Genomic DNA, 20041 nt, shown 5'->3' with positions numbered 1-20041 from the left:
GAGGCGGGACTGCTCTTCAGACAGACTGAAAGAGGAGAAGCGGCCACTCGCAGCCACAGACACATTTCCTACAGTGACCAGAACAAACCTGAGTCCAGGCTGGGTCTGGTCAGCACAGCCACAGATCCATAGTAAAAGTTCACGTGCTAAAATAAATAGCTTAAATCCATGAGTAAAACATTAAATGACTGAGGGAGACAAGGCAGCGTAGTCATGAACCATTCAGGGAAGGCTCCCCTGAACAACCTTCCTGTGATCCTCCGGCCAAACAGCAAAGCAGGCAGGAATTTGGGTGAAGCGAGGCACTGCTGTGCTGCTCTCTGGCTCCCAAAGGAGCTGGGGAATGAAGAAGGGGCACAAAGGAACTTTGGATGGTAAGCTGTTCTCAAGTCAGAAAACAATCTATCTGGTGAAGGGAGCATAAAATACCCAGTTCCCAAGGTTCAGTTCTGTCCTGGTCCCAGCTAAGATTCCAGGTCCAGACAATGGGCAGGCTGCCAGCTGTTGATTAGAGAGGAGAACTCAGAACACAGAGGCTCCTTGGAGCTAGGATTCACCTAAAACCCAGCATGCAAAGAAGCTAGGTGGAGTAGGTGCTGAGGAAGCACCTGAGGCAGGTGGGTGCTCTGGTTAGGATTCCAGAGGAGGAACAGTCCTAGATGAACGCCTGTGTACAGTTTGTCTTCTACATTCTTTCATCCCCCCCTCCAATGCCCTGTTTTCACTCACCGCCCGCCACAGCCTAACGACTTCGGGGCTCCCAAAGACACTCATATAAATGCTCCACCTGGGAATGCCTCCACCGCCAACCCCGACCTTAGAAGACTCCTAAAGAAGCTGTTTAATCAATAGCCCCAGTTCCACAGAGGAATGATCCTCACCAGGTATTAGAAGCGAGTACAGAGTTCCGTTACAGTAATTCATACTAAGTTGCAAATCACCAAGCTTCAACCTCTTGAAGGAGAGACTCAAAAGAAAATCAGAATTTAGGATAGTGTGACAAAGAAAAGATGTCTACGAGTGAGGGAAACATTCTGGAGCGAGGGTCCTTTCAATAGGTGTCCACACATAAAGCCACGGGCCCTTTCCCACGCAAAGATGGCTGCTCTGGGAGGGAAAACGCAAAAGGAGTATCATTTCAATGTGGGCACGTCTTCCCTTCCTTGGTGGTCCCATCAAAATTGCCTCTAAGTGAATGAATCAGTAGCTGCTTTTTTGTTGCTCTGAGATAAACTCAGCCCCTGACCAACCAAAACCTGCCTCGCAGTCATGTGATAATTAGAGGTGGGCCTCGGCGTGGAGGATATCCCGGCCCCCCCAACCCCCCACAGGATGAACCCCTACTGTTTCTGCAGTTCTCACCTCAAATATCTTGTTGTTGTGCCTCTGCACCTGGATTGGCTGGGAATATGTGAGGTTCAGCAGCCCCATGTCGCCCAGGAGTTCTATCTTCTGAGGCAGTGGTCCTTGAAAGGTCAACTTTGCCCCATAGGCCACGGCACGGGCCCCCAGGTGCAGCCTGTAGGCCACCGTCTGCTTATCTCGAGGGTGTGTGCTACAGGATAAAGAAGAGGTAGAGAACTTTGGGTTTGGGCTCAACAATAATCACATTTTTTAAAAAAGGAAATCTTATACAAAGCACCCCTTAAGAAGGTGAGAATAAAGTTGACTGAATCTAATAGCCAGTGATCTGTGGCGAGTCAGCCTAAGAGAAATGGTGAGTTGTAACCACAGATGGGGCTCTGGGCCTTCTACGGGTCGGAAACCTTGAAATAACCGAGGACTCGGAAGGAAAGAATAAAGGGAGAGAAGGAGGGAGGGAGGGCAGGTATTGGAACTAACCTAGGAGAGCTCTCGTAAGACTGCTGCAACCACTGAAAGTCCTGTGTTTCATCTGAATCAGCTGTTCATTACTTGGTCCCCTCTAGGTTTATTTGTTCATTCAATAAACATTCATTCATTCAAAACTAAATAAATATCCCTAGTGGTCCAGTGGTTAAGACTGCACTCCCAATGCAGGGGGCCCGGGTTTGATCCCTGGTCAGGGAACTAAGATCCCACATACTGCAGCTAAGCCCGCATGCTGCAACTACCGAGCCCACGCGTGCTCTAGAGCCCATGCACCACAACTAGAGAAGCCCGCGCGCTGCAACAAAGACCCAGCGCAGCTTAAATAAATAAATAAATAAATAAATAAAATAAAATAAAGAAAGAAAGAAATGTTCATTCAGGCTCCTACTATAATCCGGACACTCTGTGTTGGGCTCCATTTCACACTGAAATCCCCTGGTATCCTACAGCTAGCGGGTGGTAATCATAGGGGCTGTTAACATCGGGGTAGTCATCCAGATAGTCCCCCTCTGAGTCCACGGCAGAATTCCATTTCCTGCTCTCGCTGAAGACAGGCATGGCCATGGGATTTGCTTTGGCCAGTGCAATGTGAGCAGAAGTGACTTACGTTGCTTTGGGTGGAAGCATTTAATTGCCAACCTGAAACCGTAGGTGCATGTGGAAGCACCGATCACCCTGGAGCCTCTGTCGCTCTGGATCTGTGAATGACGATGAGAGCAAAGCCTCTCTGTTGACCTTATTTGGACATGGAGTGTGAACACGAAATAAGGTTCCGTGGCATCAAGGCACTGGGATGGTGAGGGTTTTTGGTTACTGCAGCGCATCCCACGTGAATGAATGATAAATCATGCTTCTAATGTCCAATCCTCAGGCCCCCTCACAAGTGAACATCAGAGTGAAGGCCACAGACAAAGAACATATATTATTGTTCAAACAAAGCCCAAGAAGCACCCACCTGCCAAAAGGCGAATTCCTATCACAGAGATCCACAGCTACAGCCATGAAAGTGTTGGGCATTCTTAGGTTAGGGACATAGCCAAAGTCTGCCGTTTGATGCCAACGGATCTCAGGAAGCCCATCATTTGGGGTTGCACCAGACAAATATGAAGATAACTAGAAAGTAGACATTGTGCATCAGCATTTTATTTCACCAGAAACCTATACTGCAATAAAGCTGAAAAAACATTAAACATTTTTAAAAAGAAAGCTACACTAGAGTCTTTCACAAGAAGACCCTGCTTCTGCTTCACTGACCCCTGTGCTCATCCAACACGTACTTACGGAGCCTCTCATCCTTGTGGCTGAACCTCTCATCCCCCTCGCCGCAATGAAACTCTGCCACCCCTCTCAGCAAGAGGTGGAGTCTATCTCTCCTCTCGCTGAACCTGTCTAAGCCTGTGATTTGCTCTGACAAACAGTGCAGCAGAGGTGATGGTGTGCAGCTTCTGAGGCTTTGCCTCAAGAGCCCTTGCCTTCAGATTTCATTTTCTTGGAACCCTGAGATGGCCATGTAACAGAAGTCCAGCTACCCTGCTGGAGAAATGTGGAGAGAGCAGCCTTGGAAACTGGAAGGTCATGAGGAGAGAGGTGTTAATATCCCAGCCGTCCCAGCTGAGGGGCCAATCATGTGAATTCTAGATCCTTCAGTTCAAACTGCAGCCACATGAGCAAGCGTGGCTGAAGTTACAGAGCAGAGATGAGCCACCCCAGCTGAGCCCTGCCTGCCTGGCCAACCCACGGAATCAGGAGCAAACACAGTGGCTGATGTGGTAAGCCCCAAACTTCTGAGGTAGCTTGTTACAAAGCAGTAGGTCCGTCACTGACAACTCTGTGTACAACACAGGGCAAAGCACTGTAGGGAAGCAGGGAGGAATCTGCCCTTGAGTGCGTGGCAGATTGCATCAAGGACCCCAGTTCTTCACACCTTCCAAGAGCCACACCCTCCTGCCATATGGCTCTGTGGTTTCTCCCACTAAGAGAAGGAGTACATTTCCCCACCACTTGATTCTTATTAAAATCTCTTATGCAAATTGGCTTTAACATATGAAATGATAAAAGGCGCTGAAGCTGCACAATGAAACGTCATGCAAACTAGAAAATGGCAAAAAAAAGATCCAGTAAGTGACCCTACTTCTTCCCACACAACAGCCAGAAGAAGAGTGAAAGTGGAGCCATGTTCACCAACCAGCGCCATGATGAGGATCATGGCAACAAAGTCTAGGGTGAGTTACTAACCTGAAGCGCTGCGGGAGAAATGCTACCAACAGCCACTCAAGCCTAGGAAGTTGTCTCAAAATGGCAGTTTGCTGAGAATTGCTGCAGTAATTCTCCACTATTTCATCGGCTGCACTACTACACACTGGCCTCATGGGGGCACCAGCAGACTCCACACGCGCATGAAATTCCTGTTTTTCCTGAGATAAAGCAGGGCACTTGCTCAGTCTCCTGCAGTGATTAGTAGAAATACTAATCACTGCTAAAGAAAGCATATAATAGCCAAAGAATATAAAACTGGGCACATTTGGAGGACTTTACAATAGCATCTGCAGTCTGCAGTGTGTTCCACTGTTCCTCCAAAACCCTTTTTAAAAAGAACACTCCTAAAAAAAAAAAAAAAAAAAAAAAAAAAAGCACACTCCTAGGGACTCCAGTGCCTCAACTCCGGCTCCTTTTTCTCTCTCCCCGGGCCTCCGCTCACCTCTCTACTCAGACACAGGTGTCTAGCCCTGCTCTCTCCACGGAGTTCGTGTCCTGCCTCTAACTGTGCTCTAGTTACTGCCACCACCGTTTCACACTCGGCCCTTCCATTAAGTCAATTCATCTTCCTTTACACAACAACTGTCCCTCCAGATTTTCTGACTTCTCTCATTAATAATAATAAACACTGACATTTTCTAGCTTGTGCCAGGCTTTACATGGACTAACTCATTTAATACTTAAAATAACAAAAAGGTTCAATATCTTGTTCGAAATCACATAGCTAAAGAAGCCAGAGCTGGGATTCGAATCCCCAGACCATGCTCTGAGCCATTATGTTGCCGAATTTACCATTTCCCTTTGAAGTTAAACATTTATATTTATATTTATATTCCCAGTTTTCCACAAACAACCAACCAACATACTGTTGTTGATGATGATAAAGTTGACACCCAAGGCTAAGGGACTTCCACTAAACCACATGCACAAGTGCAAGGACCAGGTCTCTCTGCTTCATGGTATATTTCTAGTACCTCACATAGTTCGTGGCATGTAATAAGCATTTAAACATATTTTTGGCTTGAATCGGTTGAAGTCACATTCAAATCACCATGTGCACAGGCTGAGAGACAAAAAAATAGTTTCCACCAACAGTAATACAGAACTGGTGACAGGAGTTGCTATTTTGAAAATAATGAGCAGAATATTCTCATTCAAAGTCAAAACAAATGTTAGAAAGAAGAAAGAAAATGATTGTAAAGTAATTATAAGTGGAAAGAAGGTCTATAAAAATCTTTATCCAAAAAAAGGTACATGAAATGGGATGAGGTAGAGGAACAGGAGGATGGTGAGAGGAGAGCATCTGGGGGACACTCAGAGGCAGACGCCTGGAAGTAGGTGCGTCCAACTCAAACATTAAAGCCTATTTTGTGTTTATGCTGTGAGGTGGGCCTCGTTTTTTTTTTTTGTTTGTTTTTGTTTTTGTTGTTTGGTTTTTGTTTTGTAGCACACGGGCCTCTCACTGTTGTGGCCTCTCCCGTTGTGGAGCACAGGCTCTGGACGCACAGGCTCAGCGGCCATGGCTCACGGGCCCAGCCGCTCCGCGGCATGTGGGATCTTCCCGGACCGGGGCATGAACCTGGGCCTCGTTTTTATAACACCTTACTTGTTTAATTCCTATGTCCCAGACAAGTCAGAACTACTACCCTGCTAAGACGACTAGGTCTCGGAGGGGTCACGTGAACAGGTGAGGCAAGGCAATTATGAACTTGGTTAAATATGTTTATTCCTTTTAGACAAGGCTGAGAGCAGAATCTTTCTGACGAGGTACCACTAACTGAAAGTATGGTTTCTCTTGATATACTTTTTCATTTGTGTGTCGGGACATATTTAATGAGTGCCGACCAATTAGGTCGTACTGGGGCTATAAATGTGATCCAGGAAAATGTGGTCATGTGCACAAAGTACATACAAGTAAAAAGGGGAAGTGAAGGGTACTAAGCAGTCACCCATATGGGGACAGACTCTGGGTAGTCGCAGAAGGCTTCCTAACTGATATCCAGGCTAACGGATGATAAAAGTTAGGAATGTGTGGCAAAAAAAGATTATTCCAGGCAGAGAGCATGCGCAGTGGGCTGGGAGTGAGTGAAAGAGCGCGGTTCATTCTCAGAGGTGGGAGGGATAACAGCAAGTTCGGGAAGGTGTGGGGAGGTGGACACTGTCACACATGGTTGCTAAGAGTATAAATATACAAATTGATACATTTCCACAGAAAAATTTAAGGACATGTTCAAAGCCTTAAAAAGTGTGCAATTTAACCTAGTAATTTCATTTCTGGGAATTTATCTTATGGAAATAATTAAGCATGTGTGCAAGGATTTAGCTACAAGGAAAATAAACATGCCACTGCTTATAAAGGCAAAACGTTTAAAGCAACCTAAGAGCCTATCTATGGAAGACTAGTTAAATTACAATACAACCACACTTCTGAACACCCTCCAATCGTTATAAATTGTGCTGAAGATTAAAATTTATTGGCATGAAAAATGTTCACAATATGACCTTAAGAGAAAAAGCGAGATATGATACAGTATTACGGTATGGATCCTATTTCAAAAATATATGAGCAGAAAAGGTCTGCTTATTTCTGGATTGTGGAATTATAAGTGTTTTTAGCTTCTTTTTTTTTTTTGCCTTTCTCTTTAATATTTCTTTAATGAACATGTAATGCTTTTTAATAAGAAGAAATATTGGTTACTTATTAACTTTTTTAAAGATGTAATTGTCCCATCAGTAAACTGAGAAGAATTAAGTTACATTCAGTTCTTGACCAGCAGGCAAGCTAGGAGGGCAAAAAAAGGAAGATGGATTCCAGGGAAGAGATCTCAACAGCACCTCCCCACACCAAAGCCCATGAACCCTCTTCCTCTCAGCACGTACCTGGACAAATCCAAATGGGAAGAAGCGCTCTGTCTGCCCCTGGGAGCCATCGTGGAAGGTTTGGCGCCAGTCTTCAATGAGTGCAGGGAACGTACAATTGTACAGGTCCCTGTTAAAGTTTACATTGGACTCCCCTAGAAACAGTCCAAATTGTGAGAAGAGTTTGGGGTAGATGCAAAGGCAGCCACACACTGCTCCCCAACCTCCATGCATGCCCTTAGGTAGCGGGCCTTCCTGCGGTCTCCCTGGACTGGCCTTGTGCTTGCTCTGGCCAATGGGGCATCAGCAAACACGATGCAAGCAGAGGCTTGAAAAGCAATTCAGCTCTGTGGTTTGTTCTCTCCTGATACACTTGGAACCCTGACACTGCCAAGTAAACGATAAATTAAGTCTGAACTAGCTTTGCTGAAGGATGAGAGGCCACGTGAGAAGCAGGAGGCCCCGGCAGACAGACAGCCCCAGTCAACAGGCATGAGGGAGAGGCCAGGCTAGGTCATCCAGCCACCAGACAACCTGCCAGGTGGCCAAAGGCACGTAAGAGCTCCCGGCAGAAATCAGCCAAAGCAGCCCAGACAGAAAAACTACCCTGCTAACCCAGAGAATAGTGAGCTCGCTAACATTATTACTGTCGGAAGCCACTACGTTCTGGGGTGGTTTCTTGTGCAGCAACAGCTAACTGATACAATGGAAAACCAGCAAACTGAACACTCACCCTGGTACCATATCACCCCTTTCAGAGTCATATTACGGAGCGGATGGATCATGGCATTCCAGAGAACAGAGTATTCACTGGGACCAGTTTCAAGATCAGACGGCATGAACCTGAAATCAGTAAGACACACAAGTGTCAAGAGAGAGCCAATGACTGATCACATGACGATCCCTGAGCTGGGCATCTATCCAGCTTCACTCGGGGCAAGCTCCTGATGAAAGCAACACAGAGTTCAATTCAACCACTGTGTTTCCATGAAAACATGAGGACAGTCTCCAAATTTCACTCCAGGTTCTTCCCAGAATCACTGTCATCAGTCAGCTTTCTGTGAGTTCAGACGGGGCCACCCCGGTTTCCATCTAGTGATTAAGACCAGGGAGGAGGAGCGTTTTAATGAGTCTATTGCACAGGCAATAAGTTTATTTAACTAGTACTCAGTGGGTGGACACTGAGATTGCGTTAAGCTCTTTGCTTTTATAAGCAATGCCATGATTATCTTCCTTAGAGCTAAATCACTGCATATAGTCTTAATTATTTCCTTAAGATAAATTCCCAGAAATGAGATTGCCAGGTCAAAAGCGCACATTTTCTTAAGACTTTGAACATGTCCCTAAATTGTCTCTGTGCAATACTTGTATGAATTTACACTTGCAACAGCTGCATATGAGAATGGCCACTTCCCCTTGCTATTGTCCCTGCCATGTCCCCAGAGACCTGGGAAACCTGGCTTCAGATTCCTCCAACTCTACCGAAGGCAAGTCTTTCTGTTCCAAAACTGGATAACTTCACTCCACAACAGGCAGACCTTTACCCAACATATACCAAGAGCTCAAGTCCATGCTCTTCCCAGAACTGATGGGACAAGGTCTGTGAAAGCAGTTCACATATTGTTCATCTCTGTTTTAACATTAGTGTCAAGATGTTATTAACCAGCCTTTTCTCTCCCTTCCCCCACCCCCAAATATTCTTCCTGATCCAGCCCTTCCTGAGCGTGCTTTCACCATCAGTCTTCTAATACACTTCTCTGATTACATGGGTACTTGTTCTTCCAAACTGTTAGACTGTGTTTATTCTCACAGGCAACACAGCACAGTGGTTAAGAGCACAGACATTGACACCAGACTTTATCATTTACTAGTCGTGTCCACAAGCAAGTCACTAAACCTCTCTCAGACTTAGTACCTTTTTCCATCATATGTTAATAGTATCCACTTCAAGACAGTGTTGTATTAAGTGAATTAATATATATAAAGTGCTTACAACAGTATCCAGCATTTAGAAAGCTTCCATTAAGTATTAGCTATCACTATTATTAAGGAAAAGGGTCATAATTACTTCCTGACGTATTCTCAGATGATTGTGGTGCTGATGACAGTGAAAATAATACCTGAATAAGTTACAAACATTTAATACATATTCGTACATTAAACACATTCTTGACTCCCCAAAGGAGACCATGATCTTTCTCTCTTACAAAATTTCCTGGCTGGCTTTCTCCCAGACCAGAGGACGCTTTCTTACCCTTGCCTTGGGACCCCACAGGCTTTCAGTGACCTTTCAGATGACCAGGCTTCAATGGGCGTCCCGGCCCACGAGGAGGAGATCAGCCCCACGGGATACCGCAGAGTGTCATGCAGGTAACGCCCAAAGAGCCAGCACACTGCTGACATGTACGTGAAATTGCCATGGCCCAAGTTTTCTGTTTGGAGAAACAGTTAAACAGTCACGGAAAAAGTAGATGGATAGGGACTGCAGCTCCTAGGTGAGTCTAGGTGAGAAGAATGGGTGTGGGTCAGGCCTTGCATTTCTTTCTGAGACTTTCCAAGAGTAGGATAAGATTGAGAGGCAGCTGTCTCACTAGCAGAAAGCCAAAGGCTCTCTGGCCAGGCAAGCAGGCATCCCCCTGCTTCCCCACCATGTGTGGGGGGGAATCTAGGAAGATTAATACTCCTCTGCAATAGGTGAGGGGCAGAAAGGCTGCTGGCCCCCATTCCACCCTCACCTACGTGTTCCTCTTTCCCAGCATCCATCCCCACTTAGCTCTGTGGAAGGGAACAAGCAAGCATGGGGCAATGTCGAGAAGAAAGGTATATTTTTTCTGGGTAGTTTTATACCCAATTTTATAGCTATGGTAATGAAAACAAGAACAAACAAGTGATGGGGAGTTTGGCCAAAAGGGAAAGTAACAGAAACCAAAACCAGTGTATGTTCAGCATCGGGACTTCCCCGGTGGTCCAGTGGTAAAGAATCCGCCTTCCAATGCAGGGGACGGAGGTTTGATCCCTGGTCAGGGAAGTAAGATCCCACATGCAGTGGGGCAACTAAGCCCACGTGCCACAACTACTGAGCTCGTGTACCTCAACTAGAGAGGCTGTGTGCCGCAAACTATGGAGCCCACGTGCCCTGGAGCCCGCGCGCCACAACTAGAGAGAGAAAACCCACACGCCACAGCTAGAGAGAAGCCCGCATGCCACAATGAAAGATCCCGCATGCCACAACTAAGACCCAACAAATAAATAAATCTTTTAAAAATAAATAAATGTTCAGCATCATCTAGCTCATTCGTCCATACAGCCCTGTAACCAACACAGACCAGAAGAGGCAATTTCCATGTTAGAAGAAGGCTGGTGAAGAGGGCAACGTGAACACACGCAGCTGATGGGATCAATCTAATCCAACAGCTGTTAAAGAACCACTATGTGTAAACCACTGGCCTGGCACGTGAAAGATCGAAACTCAATACAGTTCGGCTCTCAAAATGCGGATAGCGTAATAGTAGGAATTGAAATCAGTTTCAAATCAGTTAAAATGGATTGAGTGCCCGCCAGGTGCCAGGCGCTTCTAGATGATAGGGGTACTGTAATTAAAGGGACATGGAGAGACATGGAACCTCTCCTCAGAGGTCTTATATTCTACAGAATAAGACAAATATTCAGCTGAGTAAAACAGACGGCAAAATATGGTTTAGTGCTTTAAGAGGTATAAACAAGTGTTAAGGGGTTTTAACAGCAAGAGAAAGAATAAGAAATGAAAGGCAGATCATTAAATGCCAGGTGAGGGCGGACCTCCTTCCCTGTGCTCCGGGCATACTCTGTGCCCGGTGTTTCCCTCACCCCACTAAACCATTAGGACTTCTATATTCTCCATGTCTGGCACCCAGTGCAGAGTCAGTGAATGTTTGTTGGCTGGTGCTGGGTAGCTGTGGGCAGCTGGAATAAAGGTGACTCACTGATGGGCAGGTAGAGGGAAGAGGTAATTAAGTGGGAAGGGGAGGGAGGTTGGGCGGCCTTGAAAGACAGAAGTCCAGGAAGTAGAGCTAGCATTCTAGGCAGAAGAAACAGTATGTACAAAGGCACGTAAAACTGGACAGTTTTTAAAGTATTTGCCTAGAGCATAGATTACAAAAGGAGAATGGTATAAGATAAAACTGGAGGGGAGGCTAGAGGCACATCTTGGAGTAAAGGAAATGGAAAGCCACTTGAAAATGCGTGAGAATGAGAATGTGTGGTGGGCAGCACAGCCCCCAGAGGTCTCCGGAGTCCAATGCCTGGAACCTGTGAATGAACCTTATGTGGCTAAAGGGACATCGCAGGTGTTTTCAAGAGTAAGGACTAGAGAGGGGGCGATTGTCCTGAATTATCCAGATAGGGCCAAGCTAATTACAGGAGTCTTTAAAATCAGAGACCCTTCCCAGCTGCAGTCAGAGATATGAAGGCAGTAGAAGAGGCTGCAGAGACTGGAAATGTGAGAGGGGCTTGACCTGCTAGGCTCTTCCCCACACCTGTGTGGCCTCACCTCTGTCAGGTTATTACAGAAATGCTGCCTTTCTCAGCTGGGACCTCCGTGGCCACTCTAAGTGGGAAACCACTACCCCATCCCAGCCCCAGCAGTACTGCCCCCCTTCCCTGATGTATTTTATGTACTTATTTCTGTCTCAGCAAGCACTACCATCTAACCTATCCCTTGATGCTCAAAAATTTGAGTCTCTGAGTTCAGAGAGTGCAATGGAGCCGACAACAAGGTATAATACCTTATCCAAATCTAATCGATTCCTGAGTTTTGGATGACATGCATTAAGAGTTCACGGACCAAAGGATTCACTAAAAAATTTACCCAAATCTATTCAGTTTCTGAGTTCTTAAAGGGAAAGTTCTGACAGTGTGATACGGAATAGTATCAATACTTTGTATATAATTTGCAAATTGTATTATTCATTTTCTGTATTCCCTCACTAGACTGTGAGCTCCATCCAGGAGACCAGGCGTGCCTGCCTGCTTTATTCTCTGCTATACCCCCAGCACTTAGAATAGCACCTAGCTCATAGTGGGCATCCGAATATTGGCTGGATGAATTAATACTTGAAAATGTAGGAGCAATTGAGGTTACCAAGGTAAAGCACATACAGGTGAAAGAGAAAACGGACCAGAAAGAGCACAAGGGACCACGTCTGGAGGAAGGGACTGAAGAAAGCAAAGAAACAGGCAGGGAGAGGACAGAGAGGGAGAACGAAGGAAAGGAAGTACCAAGCAAGCTCAGAGAAGGCGCAGCTTCTAAAAACAGCAGTCAGCAGTGCCGATGCTACGGGGTGTCCAGAGTGCATTGCAGAAGAACAGCAGTAACCTTGGGGGAACCGGTTGTTGACCTGGATGCAGAAGCCAGATTATAAAGGGTTAAAGAGTGAACACGTTGGAAGGCAATGAAAAGAATGAAAAGGTGTTCTAAAAAGGTTTAACAGAGCAAAGGAGAGAGGTGAGGTACCAGGAGAAGGGTGTGCGTTATGCTTTGTTTCCCTTGGTTTTGTTAGAATAAAAGAAAAGCAGAGCTCTGAGGGCGGGGACTGTGTCTGCCCCAATCACAGCTGCACCCTCGGGGTCTAGATCAGAGCCTGACGCAGAGCAGCCTGAACTAAAGATTTCGTGCAGACTGGACAGTGGGGTAAAAGGACAGAGCCTGAGGGATAAGAGAAGGCCCTGGAGAAGGTCAGAGCCCGCATCAGAGGCAGGCCTGAAAGGAAAGAGTCAGCTGTGTTCAGACACAGAAACAAAGGAAGAAAGAGAAGAGAGCGTCAGACGCTGAAGAGATGCTGGCGGAGCTCGTGCTGAGTGGCCTCAATGGGACCGACGAAGTTGGAGGAAGAGCCATCTCCTCAGAGCAAGGGGGCAAGATTCACTGTGGAGTCTTGGGAAGAAATGTATGAAACAGGTACCGTCAGGAATGGGGGAGGGGTCAGTAAGAATGAATAAAAGGATGAAATAGATCAGAACCAAATTCAGGATCACAGATTGCAAGCAGGGCACCAGCCCCTCACAGAAGAGATGGCACACGTTCCAGCAATCACTTACCCAAGGTGGGCTTGGACCATTGCAAATCAACCTTGGCAAGGTCCTCCAGCTCCTGCTGAGCCTGGGTGAGAGACACGGAGAGGATGTGGACAGACTGATAGGCAGCTGTGTTCGATAGCTCGCTTGTGGCATTAAATATCTGGAAAAGAAGCAGGAACGTCATTTCTTACACCAACCTAGTGGATGGTCAATGATGCTACTGCCTCCTGGTAAACACTGCCAACCCTCCGAGCTCCTTCTGAGCCTTTAGGATACCAAAACCAAATGAATAATCAAAACCAATGATGGGCTGGTCCGGATCGCCTTGATCCACAGAGACCACGATAAATCATGTCCCCAAAGAAGGTGGGAACACAATGAAATCTGAGATCTCAAGGACAAGTCTGTGTTAGATGAGAGGAGCTGTGGATGGGTTTAGGCTAAAGAAGACCCATATCTTGAGACAAAAATACTTCTATTCAGAAAACGTACCTGCTAACATAAGCCATGGCATTGAGTTTTTTTTTTTAATGGAGCCAGAAAGGCCGTGGGGAGGTAAGTTTACGTCATCCATAGCCCACGAGAGATGTATATTCAAAAGAAACACACCTGAGCAACGATTTTTGAACTCCTGAAACATCCTGAAATCAGCCTCAAGATGCTTATCTTCTCATCTCAGTCCTGGAAAATCACCCAAGAATAGCACGGGAGGCCTGGCAGTGTGAAAGGTGGTGTTCAGAGTGATTGCTGACAACAGTCCCAAGAAACCAGACAAAGAAAAGGGTCCGTCCAAAGACACAGCACTTTTTCCCAAAGCACTTTATGAAACCTCACCAGTTGCCAAGAGTGTGACAGGACTGGCTTAGGGTTCCTCTGGACACGAATGTGTGCTACACCGACTGGTTTCATTGTTGGTCCTATGAAGCATCATTCCTCTCTGGGCTTACATGTAAGTGCTATCTCCTTCAATCCTGATTTTTCAGTAGTTATGTTTCTCTTTATTTTAAAAAGAATGTGTCATAAATATATTGTTTTGCTTTTTAATTAGTGTTTGTTTTTCCTGGTCTTCTCTCCATCCCCCTGGACAGTCTGGTCTTCCCAAAACAAAGGCCTAACAGGAGCCTCCAGAAGGCCAGTTATCACTGGCCTCGGGGAACAAGAGCTCCAGCTGAGCCAGGACTGCCACAGCCAGAGGCACAGGAGGCTGGGCCGCTTTCCATTGGCTGCTGGCCACAGAGTGTGCAGCTGGCTGGCTTTCTCTCCCACCCGCCACAGAGAATACAGCTGGCCTGGCCGCTGCAGTGTAGGAGCAGCCAGAGTGCCTCCACAGAGCACTTCATTGAAATGCGCGGCCCCTTGAATCGCCTTTTGACTTGCCGCTGAGCCTGCTGTGGCCAATAAGATGGCCAGATGCAAACGAAATGGCTCTTTTGGTCCCAGTGGGAGCCGCAGCCTGAAATGCTCCCTGGGTAATGGCAGCTCTAGGCTGTCAGGGTTACTGGTCTTCCACACATGGTCTCAGGAAAATTCCATAGGAAATCCAGACCTGCTTGTTCAGGATCTTCCCTGGCAAGTTTCATGTAAAATAAACATTAAAGACTAAGAAGAGACTAATGCACTCACAGTATATTTTGGCAGGGAAGTTATTTTTCAGCAGCAAGTACCTGTAAAAAGTCGCCTCCCTTGAAATTCAGTTCTGCACCAAGCAGTAAGGATCGTATGTTGCTTCCATGGAAACAGGGGATGAAACTGCTTCTCTCCACCCACACCAGCTTCTGCACCGACTGGGAACTCCAGTGCCTCCTCGCAATGAGACGCTAGTTTCGGGGGGCAGCGCAGGGAACATACGTCTTTTCTTTTCGACCCGTTGCTAACACTGTAGAGTACTGCAAGGCCAACAGAATTGGGGGGAGCAGGGCGGGGGGGGGGGTCGGCATCCTCCTCTATTGTTACCAGCACAAAGAACTGGATCCAAAGCATTGGCTGGAAAACTTCCATTTTCAAACTCACATTTGTGTATTATTTCAAGCCAAAGCTTGAAAGCCACAGAAAGTGTTAGCAAAAATGGGGGTGGGGGGAAATTCTTGCTGCATCTGATGACAATTACTTCTGAAATTGGTACCCTGTCCCAATATCACCGAGCCTTTTTGATGGAAGGATTTCCTTGGGGATATTGGCAGCAAACTTAGGAATAAAGAGATTTCAGGAAGATTTTCATTTAAATGACACTTGGTTTCCCTGCTGATGAGAGGGGAAGCCTTACTCCATCTGCTGAGATCAAATTTCATCTCATCAAACACCTCAGTGTAATTATTTTTCTACCAAGTATTGAAATGAGGATGTAAATGAATACCAAGGTATTTGAAGTCATTAAGGCTGCAGCGACTGGGAGAGCCCTACCACCTCTCTGGGGACCCGCAGTTCACCATCAAAGCAGCTGCTCACTGGTGTTCATTTTGTAACCTTTATACTACATTCTTGAATTAATGAAGAAACGTCAAGAATCTATTTCCTCAGAGAATCTTGGCATGAGGTCTGCACAGGGGAGCAAGGCATGTGTGTGAATGTGTGTGTGTGTGTGCACACAAGTGCACGCACTGAAGGACACAGGGAAACTTTACTTAAAAGAATTTGGATCCTGTATGTTACTTTACCTTCTACCACAGTACAATATAGCAGATTTAGTTGAGAAAATAACTACAAATAAGCCAGTCATCACAGCTCCTATGAATCTGGTATTGTAACGTGGCACCAGCCCTTCTCTTCTGGATTTTAATTCCCCTATTTGTAAAGCAGGAATGTGGGGATTGCTGAGATATTGAAAAATGGGCTTTCTATCTAATGTTGGCCATCTTCTTCTGAGCTAACTAGAAATATCCAAGTCTTAAGACATACCCTGACTTAGGAGGTGACAGATGAACATTTAGACTTTCCTCCATTTATAAACATCTCACTCAGTGTTATAAATAACACTTGATTTTAAAATTCCACTTTACCCTAACAACAAGATGGGCATACAATCTGCCATTTCCCTCATTTGACTGTGAAGAGTGGTTGGTTATAGTGGAAATCTTATCTCCTCAGAAAAGTCACACGGAGGGAGAGAAGGAGAAAGACAGAGACTCTATGTGTGTATACGCGCGTGTGTGTTGGGAGTCTTCGGGGGGAAAGGAGCAAGTGGAATCAAGGAGGAGTCATGTGAAGCATCCTTTTGATCAAAAAACAAAGTTCTACCGAGTGTTTAGAGACTAGAAAACTTGGCTTTTGGTACTGTCAGCACCTAAAATTCAGTCTTGCAGACTAAGTGTGTGATTTAAAACAAACAAATAAAAAAAATTAACACTTGTCTTTTTCAGATGGAATCTTTTTTCTATTTCCCTGTATCTCAGAGCTTGTAGCCCTAGTTTAATACAGAATATGCTTAAGAGTAGATTCCAGGCAGAAAGAATGTGTTCTGTCTTAACAATCAAAATCTGATTAAGCTTGACAGAAAATGGGATGAGATCCCCTGGCACAGACTGCGGCTGAAAACCTGACTGTACAGATACAAATAGATGTGGTCCATGCCTTTCTGTGCAAACAGAGAACTGTAATTAAAGCATTAAGGAAAATACTGTTTTCCTTAATGAGTTAACAGCAATCCCACTTCTATATAAAACCATGCTTTCTATCAAGAGATAAAACTTCAATTTTGCTTCTATTCACTTATGTTAAAAGGGAGCCCAGTTAAAGTCCAGTTTAATAAACATTTAAATTCAAAAGGTTTCCGTATACTTAAGTAGGGCAGGAAGCAAGACTAGGTAAAATATTGGTTAGGAAGACATAAGTGCAAGAATTTAGATTTTTAAATTAGAAAACTAATAATGAAAGGAAGTAGCTATGTCCAGAGTAGAATCTTTTTAGGAGCATTATTTATTAATTGGTTAAAAAAAGGAAGAAACCATAAGGGGTAGAAGCTATAGAAGCAAAATAAGAAATCATAAGGATGTGCAAGGACTCAATTTTATAAATTTTTTTAAAAAGATTAATTGAGATCAGGGTCCAGCTGTAGAGATTTTTAAATCTCAAATTTAAATATTTCTAAAGATGGAGAAGTAGATAATGGAAAAAGGGCAAGGAAATAAAAATCAACTTGAGGAGGAACAGAGTTTTAGAGAAAGAGCTAGGGAAGATGATAATCTTTTCAAGATCTTAACCTATTAAAGGAAACAAATGAAAGTACACATCAAAGTATATAAATGTATTAGTTCTGATGAATAATGCAAATTAAATCATTTATTCCTAAGATTCTTATTTATATAATGTACCTCTTTACTGTAAACTGAGCCTTTGATAGATATTTAAGATATCAGTTAGGTGAATATCAATTTCTTGATTTTTTAACTTGCTCTTAAAAATTATAGTTATTTCATGCTCATTATAGAAAAATCAAAAAATACAGACAATTCAAATGTGCCAAAGAATTTAACTCACACTAACTTCTCTGGATGTCTGATACTGAGTAAAAAATATTTACTCATCTTTCAGCAATATTTTAAGCTGATATGTCTATGAACTTGCTACTGTCCAGCCCTGATCCTAATATAAATGAAACAGCAATGGTCTCACTTACTTTTATTTTTAAATCAGATAGCTTCCACTAAACAAACAAAGCAATGACAATTCTGAGGCCCAAAAGCAATAACCCCATCACACGGTACCTAGAAATCCACTCTCTTTATTCTAGACTGTGTTTGTGTTCAATTAGAAAGTGGAGTTGTTTTTAAAAAGAAATCTCAGTGCTAAAGACATTTAGCACCAAAGCTTTTGTTCTACCACCGTTGCCTTGCTAGGATACCAATTAACAACTAAGAAACTTTCTCCCTTGATAACTCTTTCAATGTCCTTTTTATCCAGCTTTACTTAAGAGACCTCACTCATCGTGTGTCAGAGGGGCCCTATCCTCTAATAGCAATGGGGACAGGAACACCTCAAGATGAGTTTCATCACTGACAATGTACTGGCAGGTTGGCATTCCCTCGTTCTGTCCCATTTGATTCTCTGGGTACTGTATATGCCCCATCCCCTATCTGGGAACTCATGTAGTGCTCTTCCTCCCGACATTCTATCAGGGTAAACAAGAGCCCAGTGAAGTCTCTCTATAGCTACAATAAGGGAGAAAATATGCTAGTTCTCAAAATTTAAGAAAAATTTATCTTCAAAGGCCATGACTGAAACAGAGAAAAAAACTGACACTAACAAAAGAAATCCTAGGCTATGAAAAAGTTAAGCAAAAAGAGTCATCAGGGCTTCCCTGGTGGCGCAGTGGTTGAGAGTCCACCTGCCGATGCAGGGGACGCGGGTTCGTGCCCCGGTCTGGGAAGATCCCACATGCCGCGGAGCGGCTGGGCCCGTGAGCCATGGCTGCTGAGCCTGCGTGTCCGGAGCCTGTGCTCCGCAAGGGGAGAGGCCACAGCAGTGAGAGGCCCGCGTACCACAAAAAAAAAAAAAAAAAAAGAGTCATCAACAGCTCTTATTTCTGTGTAAAATATATATATATATATATATTAATTTGATATATGAATATATATATCAATTTGACACATGACCCCTAACTGAAGTATCAAGGTGTCTGCGCACGGCTTACCTTGGGATGGTTCAACAATGACAACAACAAACAGATAAATCAAATATGGCAAAATACTCACAACTGTCAATCTAGGTGATGGATATATAGGTCTTTATAAGTCTCTTAACTTTCGTGTGTGTTTGATGTTTTTACAATAAAAAGCTTTTTTAAATAATGACATCTTATATTTAGACATCACTTTTCAATTTATAAGGGCCTTTTAGAGACAAACAAAATAGTTTTATCTTCATAATGGCCCTGTTAGTTAGGTCAGATATAGTTGCAGTATAGTCATTAAAACTAAGCCTCAGACATTTAACAAAATACAACAAACTTTCATGAAAAAAGCTCTAAGACAAGTAGGAATAGAGGGAAATTTTCTCAATATGATAAAAGGCATTTATGAAAAACCCACAGGTCACATCACAGAAAGACTAAAAGCTTTCTCCCTAAGACCAAGAACAAGACAAGGATGTCTGTTTTCACCATTACTATTCAACATTGTACTGGAAGTTCTAGCCAGAGCTGTTAGATAAGATAAAAAAATAAAAGGCATCCAAATTGCAAAAAAAAAAAGGTAAAACTATTTCTAACTGCAGATAATATGCTCCTATACATAGAAAATCCCAAAGAACCTAGAAGAAAGCTACTAGAGCTAATAAACAAATTCAGCAAAGTTTCAGGGTACAACATCAAAATGCAAAAATCATTCATTTCTATAAATGAGCAATGAACAATCCTCAAAGGAAATTAAGAAAGAAGTTCTATTTATAATAGTATGTAAAAGAAAAATACTTCAGAATAAATCTACCCAAGTAGGTAAAAGACTTGTACACTGAAAAACTATAAAATATTACTGAAAAAAAATAAGGAAGATATAAATTAATGGAAAAACGTTCTATGTTCATGGATAGGAAGACTTAACATTGTTAAAATGTCAGTACTACCCAAAGCAATCTACAAATTCAACACAATACCTATCAAAATTCCAACAACCTTTTTTGCAGAACTGGAAAATCATATCCTCACATTTATATGGAATTACAAGGGATCTTGAATAGCCAAAACAATCTTGAAAAAGAAGAATAAAGTTGGAACACTCACATGTCTCAACTTTGAAACTTACTACAAAGCTACAGTAATTAAAACAGTACGGTACTGCCATAAGAAGAGACATATAGACCAATGGAATAGACTAGAAACCCAAGAAATAAACCCTCATATATATGGCCAATGGATTTTTGAAAAAAGTGCCAAGACCATTCAATAGACGAAGGACAGTGTTTTCAACAATTGATGCTGGGAGAACTGGATATCCACTTGCAAAAGAATGAAGTTAGACCCTCACCTTACACTATACACAAAAAAGTGATTAAAACAGATCAAAGACCTAAACTTAAGAGATAAAACCAA

General features: G+C 43.8%; 1 protein-coding gene across 3 annotated transcripts in view; it reads right to left on the bottom strand.

Moving 5' to 3' along the window:
• SIAE (sialic acid acetylesterase) overlaps positions 1–20041 on the bottom strand; it is a 36893-nt gene that overhangs the window by 2987 nt on the left and 13865 nt on the right. For all 3 annotated transcript variants that reach the window (XM_004321232.4, XM_073808041.1, XM_019941727.3), the window contains 6 exons: positions 13042–13180; positions 9221–9398; positions 7700–7809; positions 6988–7121; positions 2807–2964; positions 1363–1555 (listed from right to left, as the gene is read on the bottom strand). In XM_004321232.4, the coding sequence (XP_004321280.1) occupies positions 1363–1555; positions 2807–2964; positions 6988–7121; positions 7700–7809; positions 9221–9398; positions 13042–13180 (912 nt within the window). The remainder of the gene's footprint in view (positions 1–1362; positions 1556–2806; positions 2965–6987; positions 7122–7699; positions 7810–9220; positions 9399–13041; positions 13181–20041) is intronic.

This window comes from Tursiops truncatus, chromosome 8 (assembly GCF_011762595.2).
Source record: "Tursiops truncatus isolate mTurTru1 chromosome 8, mTurTru1.mat.Y, whole genome shotgun sequence".
Taxonomy (NCBI): domain Eukaryota; kingdom Metazoa; phylum Chordata; class Mammalia; order Artiodactyla; family Delphinidae; genus Tursiops; species Tursiops truncatus.
The sequence above is the reverse complement of the archived record's forward strand: the minus strand, read 5'-3'. Positions and strand labels throughout refer to the sequence as shown.